Source organism: Megalobrama amblycephala, linkage group LG23 (genome assembly GCF_018812025.1).
Source record: "Megalobrama amblycephala isolate DHTTF-2021 linkage group LG23, ASM1881202v1, whole genome shotgun sequence".
Classification (NCBI taxonomy): domain Eukaryota; kingdom Metazoa; phylum Chordata; class Actinopteri; order Cypriniformes; family Xenocyprididae; genus Megalobrama; species Megalobrama amblycephala.
The window spans coordinates 5,077,759-5,091,978 of record NC_063066.1 but is presented as its reverse complement, the minus strand read 5'-3'; the positions used below and the strand labels follow the sequence as shown (position 1 = coordinate 5,091,978).

General features: G+C 37.4%; 1 protein-coding gene across 2 annotated transcripts in view; it reads right to left on the bottom strand.

The window, feature by feature from the left end:
- Positions 1–7,001: 7,001 nt before the first annotated feature.
- Positions 7,002–14,220, bottom strand: part of shtn3 (shootin 3) — a 28,928-nt gene continuing 21,709 nt past the window's right edge. For both annotated transcript variants that reach the window (XM_048176987.1, XM_048176989.1), the window contains exons 15-18: positions 12,814–12,918; positions 12,438–12,558; positions 10,444–10,720; positions 7,002–9,356 (exon numbers count right to left, since the gene is read on the bottom strand). In XM_048176987.1, the coding sequence (XP_048032944.1) occupies positions 9,215–9,356; positions 10,444–10,720; positions 12,438–12,558; positions 12,814–12,918 (645 nt within the window). In that variant the 3' untranslated portion in view covers positions 7,002–9,214. The remainder of the gene's footprint in view (positions 9,357–10,443; positions 10,721–12,437; positions 12,559–12,813; positions 12,919–14,220) is intronic.

Genomic DNA, 14,220 nt, shown 5'->3' with positions numbered 1-14,220 from the left:
CTGCCACCCAGCGTACGGGAGTGACATGACACGCTAAATCATGTAAAAAAAAAATGGTATTTGAAAAACTGATATTAAGGAAGCCAATTTTCCTCTACATAACATGCTTTAATAAATCATAATTATGATTAAAAAGTCATTATAATGACAGATGATGCCAGCTCTGAATCAACAAACACAACTGCCAAATTTTCTATATATATTTTTTAATCATTATGATCACAACTTGTAATAATTGCTTTAATGAGATCATTGTTTCTGCCTAAAATAAATACATGATGTTAGCTAACTGAATGATTTGTATTTATAACATATAAACATTATTTTGACAGTCAACTCCTTAAATTGTAATGTAGAAACATGCATTTTCTGTAAAGCTGCTTTGAAATATGTATTCCCACATGAAAAAACACTATTATAGTAAATACTATAGTGTTTTTGAAGCATACTATAGTAAACTGTAGTAGTATACTGTATATATTATGGTATTTAAACACTTTGTTAATGAATGCTGCAGCATACTGTAGTAATAACTATAGTGAACTGATCAACTGTAATAAATACTGTAGTATACTTTAGTTTTTACTACAGTAAACAGTATTGGAGTATAATATACCCTATAGTTGTAGAAAACTTAGTGCAGTATTGGGTAAAGTAATTTGTTTATATTATAATTGTTATATTACCACAGCAACTATAGAATTACCACAACAAATTAATTCAAGTTTAATATAGTATGGTTTAAAAACACTATAGTATTTACTATAAATTACTATAGTATTTTTATGAAAAAAGCGCTATACAAATAAAATTGAATTGATGTGAATTGAACATAAAAGTCAACATTATGAGATAATATGTACAAAATTAATTCAAAAAGATGACATAAATAGTCATAATTATGACATCCTAAGTCATTACTATGAGATAAAGTTTAAATTATGAAATAAAAAATTATAATTATGACATCTATTATGAGAAAAAAAATCAACTTTTTATTTCCTAATTACTTTTTAATCTCATAAGTTGCATCCCAAATGACACACTATACACTATGTACTTATACACTATGCACTTATGCATCCATGTAGTGTGTGAATTGTAAAAGGTTATTTTGTCATTTAACAATGGGGTCTGATTCCCTTTCCTCCTCCAATACGTAATTAAAGCTGCGACAGTTGAGTGCATGAAGTGTCCAACATTCCATACTTCCTTTTTTCCGTTAATAGTGCATCATCTGGGTATTTAAAGCTGCAGTCCGCGATTTTTCCTCTTTGTCGCCATCTCTTGTTTGAAACCTGCAATTGCAGTCATATGCGGAATAGTTATCTGTACGTGCGTTGTGCATCGGCACAGCTCGTCAGCGCGGATGAATCTAATGCTTGCTGTCAGTCACCGCACCGGTGTGGATACTGTACTTCAGAATCACAGATTGAAAGTATGACCAATATAAGAATTTTCACTGGAAAATATCATCTGAACAAGTAACATGTCTGCCACTTTTGTTCTGACCAACTGAGGAAAAAAGCATTAGGCCTACGTAAATCTAACGATCGCTTAGCTCGGATCATGCCAAACCGTGCAAATTATTATTACTGTTATACTTTGTTCTCAAATCTTTAATTTGAGAACAAAGTATAACAGACGAACTGCTGCATGCTAAAACTTCCCACGGAAATCCACCATGTCGCTCTTATTATAAAACATTATTACAAGCTTACCGTTATGAATCGTGCTAAGATAATGAGATAGTTTTGAACACTGGCTGGTTATGTACTTGCTCAAAAATTGATTTTGGATCATTTTTAACCCAAAAAAGTTACTTTAAAGTGCACTTTTTCTTTTTGGAATTTTCTGTGTGAACACTCCTCTCGCACTATTTATACTTAAAAACATCATAGAATAGTGCATAAGTACGCGAATTGGGACACACCTAAAATTCGACTGTCATGATTTCAACTTTTTATCTCATAATTATGACTTACAGCATGTTCAAAACACCAAACTGCAAAAAAACATGACCAACATAAGTCATAATTTTGTAATAAAACATTACTAAAACAATATAAAAACTAAAACTATACAATTCTAAACTAAAAACGTAAAACTTTTTATATGTTTTAGCTGTTCATTTACATGACAACGGTGTTTTGTGGGCCTGAAAACGCTAACTTTTGAAAATAGGTTATAAAGTGCAAGTTTTTGAAAACAATACCATTATTATCTCTGTGTAAACTACAAAAACACACATTTATGAAAACGGTGACGTCATGCGCATGCGTATTTCATGTTTACGGAGCCCCGCACATGACATGCAAGAAAAAAAATTAAATCGTGAGCACAATTTACTAATTCGCTCCTTCGATTTATTGAATCATGCACACGATTTACTAAAACGAAATAGTAAATTATGCGCACATTTTAGTAAATTGAGGGAACTAATTAATAAATCGTGTGCACGATTTAGCCTACTATTTTTTTTCTGCATGTCATGTCCAGGGCTCCATACATGTTCAATCTATAGGCGCATAGTGTTTCTTTACAAATTGACATCGCCATCTACTGGCCTGGCAGCAGAATACAACGTATTTAGTCGTTTTTGAATAAAAATGGTGTAGTCTGTACGCGAAAAATGCAAAGATTTTTGGTACACTGTTTTAATGTAAACATACCCTAAATGATAACTAAACTTTTGCAATGTAAACACTGCATTTATGATACATTTATTTATTTATAGAAATTCTTAATTTTAAATTTTAGAAAACTGAATAAGGGCAATAATCTGGAAATACAATTATTTTCCAGTACTCTGTTTTTCCTTATCCAGACCTGGAAATTACTTGAATCAAACTGCATACTTTTTCCAAACTGCGTAGGAGCCCTGGATTATGCTGTACTCTCTACACCAACCTGGAAAAGTTCATATAGTGTGTTGTCTCCTTTTCTTCTCCGTCAACTCCTGCCAATCCCCTTCACACTAATTGTCCAGGTTCTGTTTCTCACTGGCAGATCCAGTTGCATTACCTGCTAATGCCCTCATGTATATTTCAATGCGCTCTTTGTAATGTTTTGCACTTTCTTTTGTTACAATGTTAAACTGAACGCAAAATCCCTTTTAGTATACAAACCACTTAGAGAATCTACAGACCAACTACCTAGAGAAACACACCACTTAAATGTTATTTTATCCTAAGGTACAACTTTTGTGTAATTAAATATTCAAGTTCAAGTTGATAAGATGTGGTGCTGACATGCATTTGTTTGAAAAATAGAAAAAACGAGGTATAAAGAGCAGCCTTTATTTCTTTGTAAGTTTATTCAGTTGAGTTTAAAAGGTATGTTGAAGAGGGATATTTAGATCAGTTCAAATAAAAACAAATACACTCAGTTTAAGCTTCAAAACACACTCATTTCAAGATCACAAATCAGATCAATCACCTCTCAGAGCTCTTATACAAAATCAAGCCTACACTCCAATAAGGCTGAAAAGGAAGAAGTGGTGCAAACAGTAAGGCCAAAACACATTCCAGAGGTGGTGAGAAATTAAGGAGCAATTCAAACAAGTCTCCTACATTAAAAAAGAGTGTAATGAGTCACGTCAACGTGGGTTATTAGAAACTCTACTGATGACAGTGTGAAAACAAGAATATATAATAATTAACCATTCAGATTTCTGATAAGTGATACACAATTGCAACCACAAGTAATTCAGTATTTGCAATTAATGGCCATATATTATTGCAGCTGTCAGATAGCCTGATGTCAAGAGGTCAGACGACCCAGGTAACAAAAATATATTCTAAGAACGTTTTGCTAATGTAAGTTATGAAAACGTTATTTCTTAACGTTCTCTCAGTGTTCAGAATGTCCAGTTTTTAAATGTAAAAAAAAAAAAAAACGTATTGGTTATGCAAATATTACAGAAACGTTACTTTTAAGAGCCCATTCACACTAGTGCGTTTTCGTTTTAAAAACGCATACATTTTGCTCAAAAACCTCGAAAACAGAGACTTTCAAATACGTTGCAGAGCCCATTTTAGTTTGAAAACACCAGGCTGAGGCCCTGTTTACAATAGTACGTTTTCATTTTAAAATGCATACGTTTTGCCACGGTTACGCCAGTCGCCTACACTACGCCGGCGTTTTCCAACCTCGAAAACAGAGACTTTCGAAAACGCTGCGGAGCCTGTTTTAGTTTGAAAACACCAGGTTGAGGCCCTGTTTACACTAGTATGTTTTCGTTTTAAAACGCATAAGTTTTGCTACGGTTACGCCAGTCGTCTACACTAAGCTGGCATTTTCGAACCTCAAAAACAGAGACTTTCGAAAACGTTGCAGACCACGTTTTAGTTTGAAAACACCAGGTTGAGGCCCTGTTTACACTAGTGCGTTTTCGTTTTAAAATGCATACGTTTTGCTACGGTTACACCAGTCGTTTACACTACCCCGGGTTTTTCGAACCTCGAAAATGGAGACTTTCGAAAACGCTGCAGACCCCGTTTTAATTTGAAAACACCAGGGTTGCATTTCAACGGACCAAAACTGAGACTTTTGAAAACGATGGCATGGCTGCCCACATTCGCTCTGCTTATCCTTGACAACCATGTAAACAATAACATGGAGACTGAACTGCAATCTTTGCTGGCTTTGTTGTCATTTTTAGCAGTCATTGTGCAGTTAAACTGCATTTTTTTTAACACTGCAGCTGCCTACATGCGCAAGAGGCAACCGTTTACACTTGTACGCACATGCCCAGTGTGCATGAACAGTCATGTGACATGCGTTTTTGGTTGGTTGTGCAGTGTAGACGAGGATCGTTTTCATTTTAAAATGCCGTTTTAAAACAAAAATGCACTAGTGTAAACGTGGCCTAAGTGTTCTCCGAACATTCTGAAATGAGCAGGAGAAATGTTAGATGAATATCCAACTATTTCAGAGGGGGAAAAAAAGCATAAATAACATTTTGAGATAACTGACGAACATTCTATTAACATTACTGGGAGAACCTTTATTCATAACTTACAAGAGAATCTTACCAGAACATTAGCCAAAGTTCTGAGAACGTTCCCTGTTAGCTGGGCAGTAAGAACAGGACAACTGAGATGGCCAGAACTCTACTGTCTCATTAATATTAATAATCACGTCGCACCATTTACACGATCCGCTTAGAGTCAAGAGGAGTCACAAGGCAAATATTCGCAGTTATTAGAGGCAGCCTGATCCTGCACAATATTACAATTTTCAGATGATATTGCATTGGATCTAATCAAGACGCAATTGTCAATCAAAGCCAAACTTTTGTACAGTGCATTCATGCAGTGCAAAGTTTTGGAAATGGCGGAAGACATGCATGTGTAGCCCTCCATGACTTGATGGTATTCATTTTCCTAATATCTAGGATGTATGATCTCAAATCCCCAAGAGGTGAGTGTGTCCTAAGAGGTAGACAGAACAGACCACTACAGTTCCTCTTTAAGGTAAGAATCGATTACATGGCTTATAATTGCATCTCTTGATTAATTTGGATAGTCTAGTCGACACTTAGGACCTTTTTAGAACAGCAAAGGTGCCATGATGTGCAGTGCAGTGATACTGTCAGGATTGTTCTGCTGCTTTGCATTGAATATGAAGTAAATTCTGTGCTACTAGCAGCATCTGCCATTGTTCAAACAAATAATCTCGCCCCAAACACACACCATTGATTGAGCCAGTGTTTCCAATTGGCCCGAGGCTTCAAGGTTTGACTGGTTAGCAAGCAAAATGCACCTTTCTTGAAGAGATTGTTCAAGGTATAGCTCTGTGAAACAACAAAAGAAGAATGTTTCAACTGCTCAAGTCAATGGGGTCCAAAACAACACTAGACCACACTGACATTCATTGTATGGAGAGAAAAAAACACTGAGGCTGCGTCTGAAATCGTATAATCTCTTGAGTAGGTACTTATTTGCATAAGTAATTACTTCCTGGCCACTAAAAAAGTGTGTTCTATATAATATGAATGTAATCTGGACGTACTACGTGTTGTCATTATCACGTGACCTACAAAGAGTCAGCTGTATCGCTTCACTGCCATTCACAAATCTTCTCCCGTGGCCTCATGGGATAGTAAAGTTTCCATAGTTTGCACACTTCAGAATCTCGCTGGACGTAGTAGATCATCCGGGTACTTTTTGCCTACTCTTTTATGAGTACTGTGACTTTGGGCATACTTCTTTAGTCACTATAGTATGCAAAAAACAGTATGTGACAAAATAAAAATGTAAACCCTAATGCTCAAAACACTTAATTGGTTTGAGTAGGACAAACTTAAATTAAATAAATTAGTTCAGTTAAATTAACTGTTATGAATATTTATAACTTGATTTTTTTTTTTTTTTTTTAGTTCACAGCACTGGCATATTTCAAGTAAACTGAACTGTTTCATTGTTTTGAGTTGTATGAACTCATTTCTTTTCATTTAGACAAACTTAAGTTTAACAGAAACTGGGCTGGGATTTCTATTTCCCAGCATGCTTTGCCCATGGTACTCGAAATGGAGAGTAAATGCTAAAATTACGTGTTATATAATGTTTTTTTGTGCAAGATTAATTAATAAAGTGAGATTTAGTACTGATTAATGTTCTGTTATGCTTCAGTAAGTGCTATACCATACTATTGTTAACATGTTAGCAAATTAGCAAGTTGGCATTTTCTGAATTGGCTTGTTATAGCTAGCAAAATATTTACATTAAGATAACCTCATATTTTAAGTTAAATGTATAAATTAGTGTATTCAAATATTTCAAGTTAAGAACAATAGAAATGTATGAGTACAGAATTAAAATCTTTCTTAAATTAAAAAAATTCTCATTCAAATTTTTTGAGTTCTGACAACTTATTAGGTTTTACAGTGAAGTAAATAACTAATTTGATTTGCAAGAACTCAAAATAAAAAAGTTAATTCATAAATCTTATATGTTAATTGCTATCAAAATGTATGAGTTAGCTAACTCAGTACTTCAAGTTAGGAGCAATTAACATGCGTGAGTACTACAAACTCAAAACTTGATAGTTCTGCTTACTTAAAATTGGATGTAACTAATTACCTCAATTTTTTTGAGTTAGCCCAAATTATTTGTGTTTATGTAACCCTTCCTGCTTGAAATGCCCGCTCTAAGAGGGACTCGAACCCAGGTCCGCCGGCATGGGAGTCGGGCGCTCTAACAAGGAGGCTAAAGACCGCAGTCTCTAGAGCGCCTCTTGAGATCAGGTGAGTAAAGTTTACATGCACAGCTCTTACCGATCTACGTCCGTCACACTCACCCCCCTAAATCTCACTCCCATCCGGGTCACTGCACCAATGTAACCCCTCCTGTTCGAAACCACCCACTCTAAGCGGGACTCGAACCCCGGTCCATCCACATGGGAGTCGGGTGCTCTAACAAGGGGAGTAAGGTTTACACGCACAGCTCTTACCGGCCTACATCCATCACACTCACCCCCCTAAATCTCACTCCAATCCGGGTCACGGCACCAATGTAACCCCTCCTGTTCGAAACCACCCACTCTAAGCGGGACTCGAACCCCGTTCCATCCACATGGGAGTCGGGCGCTCTAACAAGGGGAGTAAGGTTTACACGCACAGCTCTTACCGGCCTACGTCCATCACACTCACCCCCTAAATCTCACTCCAATCCGGGTCACGGCACCAATGTAACCCCTCCTGTTCGAAACCACCCACTCTAAGCGGGACTCGAACCCCGTTCCATCCACATGGGAGTCGGGCGCTCTAACAAGGGGAGTAAGGTTTACACGCACAGCTCTTACCGGCCTACGTCCATCACACTCACCCCCCTAAATCTCACTCCCATCCGGGTCACGGCACCAATGTAACCCCTCCTGTTCGAAACCACCCACTCTAAGTGGGACTCGAACCCCGGTCCATCCACATGGGAGTCGGGCGGTCTAACAAGGGGAGTAAGGTTTACACGCACAGCTCTTACCGGCCTACGTCCATCACACTCACCCCCCTAAATCTCACTCCCATCCGGGTCACGGCACCAATGTAACCCCTCCTGTTCGAAACCACCCACTCTAAGCAGGACTCGAACCCTGGTCCATCCACATGGGAGTCGGGTGCTCTAACAAGGGGAGTAAGGTTTACATGCACAGCTCTTACCGGCCTACGTCCATCACACTCACCCCCCTAAATCTCACTCCCATCCGGGTCACGGCACCAATGTAACCCCTCCTGTTCGAAACCACCCACTCTAAGCAGGACTCGAACCCTGGTCCATCCACATGGGAGTCGGGCGCTCTAACAAGGGGAGTAAGGTTTACATGCACAGCTCTTACCGGCCTACGTCCATCACACTCACCCCCCTAAATCTCACTCCCATCCGGGTCACGGCACCAATGTAAATCCTCCTGTTCGAAACCACCCACTCTAAGCAGGACTCGAACCCCGGTCCATCCACATGGGAGTCGGGCGCTCTAACAAGGGGAGTAAGGTTTACACGCACAGCTCTTACCGGCCTACGTCCGTCACATTTACAGTGTATATAGTAGGGAAGTATGCGATTTCAGATGCAGCCTGAGACGTTTCTCAAAATATCTTTTTGTGTTTCGCAGAGGAAAGAAAGCCATACGGTTTTGGAACAACATTGGGGATGAATGAGGACACTGGCTGCAACGATGGCAGATCATAAATCACGTATATCCATGGGGTCCTTCACCGTCACCGTGAATTGAGATGAATGGGAATGCTAAAGGATCCTTCAGGTATTACAGACTTCCTTATTCAGGTCTCTCAAACAGACTTAAATTCTTCTGCTAGTGGCACAGAATTTACACACTTCATCATTAAAGTTTCCTTGCTTGCATTCTTATGGAAATGCGACTCAGATGTTGAATCCATGAATCTAAGATGAATCTAATAGCAACTATTGTGCAGAATGAATCTGAAGTGTATGACAGATGTTCCTAACGTCTAAACACCCTGTGTTTATTGGTAAAGGCAAATACAGTACATTATCAGTGAAAGGAACAAAAAATGTGTCTGGTAAGATGTTCTTTTTTTTATTCAATCTGTAATTGTAATCAAGCTGCAAATGATGAAATGACCTTTCTACAGTAATTTAAAATATGAACAGCTGATTTTAAATTTGGAATAAACTAATTTTGAAAGCATGGTTTTGTGCAAATAATGCAGCTGTCCTTGCAGCGCCACTTGCCGTTAACATTCGGCATCTGTGCTACCGTTTGCTGCATTGGGGCTTTGTGCAGAGGAGCTGATGGTTTGCAGGTCGTCACTTGCATCCGTATGGCCAATCCCGTTGGGCCCCGTCCACTTCTCTGGATCTCCGTCCTTCACTTCACTGATTATAAAAGTACATGCAAAAATGACAACAAAATTAAACACAGAATATAATATTTGTTGCACTTTATTTTACAGTCCTGTACATACGATGTACTTATTACAGTAATTATAATAACTGGGTTATAACTAGGTACTAACCCTGAAACTACCCCTAAACTTAACCTTAACCCATGAAGTTACCTTATATTACCCAGTATTTTCTTAGGTAAGTACACTGTAGGTACACGTACTGTAAAATAAAGTGCAACCGTGTAACCATATACAGATGCCATATTAAAGTGCCCCTAATGAAGGATTAGTTCACTTCTAAATGAAAATTTCTTGATAATTTTCTCACCCTCATGTCATCTAAGATTTTTATGTCTTTCTTTCTACAGTCAAAAAGAAATTAAGGTTCTTGAGGAAAACATTCCAGGATTTTTCTCCATATAGTGGACTTCACTGGGGTTCAACGGGTTGAAGGTCCAAATGTCAGTGCAGCTTCAAAGAGCTCTACATGATCCCAGACGAGGAATACGAGTCTTATTTAGAACAGATATCGTCTGATATCTAAAACAACGATTTTGAAGTTGGAGGAAAAAATGAGATGGAGTTTTTCGCCCTACCGCGGTACTTCCACCTACATCACACGTAGGTGTGATGTAGGTGGAAGTACCGTGATCCTGGACCCTTATTCCGCGATCCCAGACGTGGAATAAGGGTCCACGATCACGATTCTTTTTTAGAAAATGACATATCGTTTCTGTAGATAAGACTCTTATTCCTCGTCTGGGATCATGTAGAGCTCTTTGAAGCTGCACTGAAACTGACATTTGGACCTTCAACCCGCTGAACCTCAGTGAAGTCCACTATATGGAGAAAAATCCTGGATTGTTTTCCTCAAAAACCTTAATTTCTTTTCAACTGAAGAAATAAAGACCTTGAATGCATGTATTGTAGGAGCCCTCCAAAACAAAATATATGAATCTTTAAAATAGTATAATAGGGGCACTTTAACATTTAGCAAAATAGAGAACAAAACCCAATCTTAATCGATTTATTGTGGTTTAATGCTGAACAAACAAGTTGTGTGAGCATGACCTTACCCTGAACAGCAACCGTTGGTGACCGTCTCAGTGGGCTCTTTCTCAGAGAGAGATCTGCAGACACTGTCTGTCTGAGCGCCTCCTTTGAACTCCATGCCAGAATCTGAGCTCTGTCGAGCCATGGCTGGCTCTCGGCCCGAGTCTGAGCTGGTTCTTGATCCGCGCTCACTGCCTGACAGAGAGCTGCTGCCCAGCCCTTCTGTGTCTTTGCCAGAGTCAGAACTGTGTCGCCCATTCAGGCTGTTTGATGAGGAGACTTTACTCAGCTGCCCATCATCTACAGAGCAACAGATGAAGGACCGTCATTATTCGCTCAAGTTATGCTGCATGCTCAGAGTATTTTCAATAATCTTAAATCCAAACGTGATTCTTTAGGTCAACAATAAATATAAAAAGTTTACAGTACCAACAAGAAGACTCATTGTACTTATACTTGAAACATATTATTCATAAACATCATCATCACCACAACTTAAAGTCATCAAGTATGATGTTTGTTCAAAGTTATCTGGTCTTTAATCATTTTCTCTAAACATTAGCACAAAAACATTATTTATATATCTGTCACATCCGCCAGCTGGAGTGCCCATGATATCCACTCCTCCCTAGTCCATTGCTACCATTTTAAGGAACTACATTTCCCATAAACCTTTGCCTGGACTCATGTGCTGATTACTTCCACCTGTTTGTCATTAGCTCGTTTATGTTTGCCTATTTTTACCCTGTGCAGTGTTGCCAAGTCTGTGGTTGTCCCACAGAATTGGGTTAATTTAACGTTGTTGCTGTGGGTTGGTTTTCATGTCCAAGACCAACGTGATATTTAGTCTATGGAATAGCGTATTTTATCAGGGGGAACACTGCCAAAAAGCTAGTGATGGGAAACCGAGGCTTTCTGAAGCATTTGAGGCTTTCATCAAATTATGCCGAAAAACGGTTTATTACTCGAAGCTTTTAACACAGTGCGCATTAGCGACATCTGGTGGTCAGACTTGTTTTCTCCACCATATCTAAATCATCACAGAGCAGATACGGTTTGAAAAAGCATGTGACCAAAGCTTCGGAAGTCCATGACAGAATCACTCTTGTCTTGAATCAGTTCTATCAAATCTGATGTAATCTCATCTAAATTAATTTGTGACAATGAGACCACCACTCGTGTCATGTGTAACCTGGTCAACGGATTCACATATTGATCAATAATATAAAATATACAATTATGTGATCATAATTGATGTGAGTAGTTGAAAAAATATTTTGGGTGAGCTGTTTAACCCTTATCTTCTGTTCGGGGTCTCTGAGACCCCAGCAATAAAACATAAATGCATTTTCCTTTTATGCATCAGCTGAAGCGCCAATTTTTTCAAACCAGTGGTCTCGACTTTCCGATACTGCATGATGTTCGAAGCTTCAAACGTCATCAATCACGTGGTATTGTCATTTCGATACAAGCATCAGTACAGTGTGTGATACAGTTGTGCTTTGAAAACTGTGTCGGAGCATCGAAGCCCCGGTATCAGCCGTCCCATCACTACAAAAAGCATATTTTCTCTGTTTTGCCGATGCTTCTTGGACTGTGTTTTATGCTTGGATTGTTTTCCCTGTGTTTGACCCTTTTGTTTTTTTGGATTTACGATTCTGGATTACTCTCAATAAATAATGCATTTGTATCTTTTTGTAGCAGTTTGTGACAATATCATTCATGGAATGCTTTTTAAACTGGATGTTTGTGTAACATTTTTTAAACGTTACTACTTGTTTCAGAATGTTTAGAGAACTTTGAAAAGTTGCAAAAGTTTGCTTAGTGTTCTTCGCATTAGCAAGAAATGTTTAAAATTTAAAAAACTATACAGAGAACATTCTAAAATAATGGAACATTAGCAGAACATTCTTGGGAAGAACCTACAAGCCCTTTGATAAAATGTTACACTTCCTGTTTCAATAGCAAGTACATGCTGTTTCATGGGTTCTTGAAGATCAAGTGTCTATCCTCTTGCCTTCTGTGTCGGGATCACAGGCCTGTTTGCGTCTCCTCCTCAGAATTACTTCCAGTTCACTGTCCTTTTTAGCATGAACTACTTCCTGAAACCCACGACTGGGACTCTTCTTCACTGTATCCTATAGGTTCAGAGAGAGAACAGAATTTGATGAACAGTATTCATCAATGCTAAGCAAAGAATACTTCAGTATATTATCCATTTATTTGTACAACCACTACTGAACACTATGATCATCGTCATAAAACATTTTTTTTTGTAAACAAACAGATAATGGGATGGATTTCTGTCATCTGTGGATCAGCAGATGACCATAACAAGGGGGTATTAACATCAGGTGACTGAATGGCAAGCAGAGGTTAATCAGAAAGCCTACCAGAATGCCTTTCAGCTCTTCCATTGCACTTTCCTGGTGCTTTTCCTCAACAACTGCTGCTGCTGCCGCTGCTGCTGCTGCTGCTGCTGCTGCTGGGATCGGCTGCTGTGGATCAGGAACAAAGCAAAGTTACATTATATGATCAAATCACAAAATATTTCACAAATAACATTACACCATATTATATCACTGTTATAATATTACTCAAAACTATTAAAAATCATTTTTGGTAATTGAAATAAAGCTGAGATAAATATTAGATGAAAAACTAAATTTTTAATTTTGTTTTTAATTTGTAATAAAACAAAAATGATGCCTTGTCAGCTAACTACGGAAGAGGATTAGGGCCAAGCAATAATAAAAAAATAAAACCATCTTGAAATTAAAGTTGTTAAATTTCAAGAAAAAAAGTTGAGATAAAATGCTGAGAATAAACTTGTTAAATTACGAGAAAAAAACATGTTAAATTTCGAGATAAAAGTCGAGATAAAATGTTGAGAATAAACTCGTTAAATTACGAAAAAAAAGTTGTTAAATTACGAGAACAAATTCGTTAAATTATGAGAAAAATGGCGTTAAATTTCGAGAAAAAAGTCGAGATAAAATGTTGAGAATAAAGTCATTAAATTATGAGAAAAAAAGTTGTTAAATTACGAGAACAAATTTGTTAAATTACGAATTTGCTCTCATAATTTAACAACTTTTTTCTCAAAATTTAACGACATTTTTCTCATAATTTAACGACTTTTTTCTCAAAATTTAACGACATTTTTCTCATAATTTAACGAATTTGTTCTCATAATTTAACGACTTTTTTCTCAAAATTTAATGACTTTATTCTCAACATTTTATCTCGACTTTTTTCTCGTAATTTAACGACTTTATTCTCAACATTTTGGCCCTAATCCTCTTCCGTAGCTAACTGAAATAAACATGTTTAAGTTGTAAAATTATTTAATATTCAAAGAAAACTAATAAAAATGACAGAAAAACATATCATTCTTAATTAACTTATTTAAACTAAAAGTATAAACAATTAAACTGTTAACAATTAACAATTAAATGGTTCTTATTTCAGTTAGCTGACAAGGCATCATTTTTGTTTTCATTTTGTTTTATTTTTAAGTAATACTAAAATAACACTGGTGATATAGCATGTGTTGTTTTTAAGTTTCTTCATAGGTTTTCGAAGAGTAATGTCCAAAAGTCACAAACAAAAGACAATCTGCCTGTGCAGCATAACGAGAAGCAGGCGATCTCTAAAGTCAGGACTACAGCTATTGATCTGAAGTTATACAGCTCCTCTGAGCCTCAGGATGATCTGGATGGCTTTACCCATCAATAACTTTAAACAAGATGGATCCCCTCTCAGCCTACATGCAAAATGCTTTAATGACCCGACCCGTC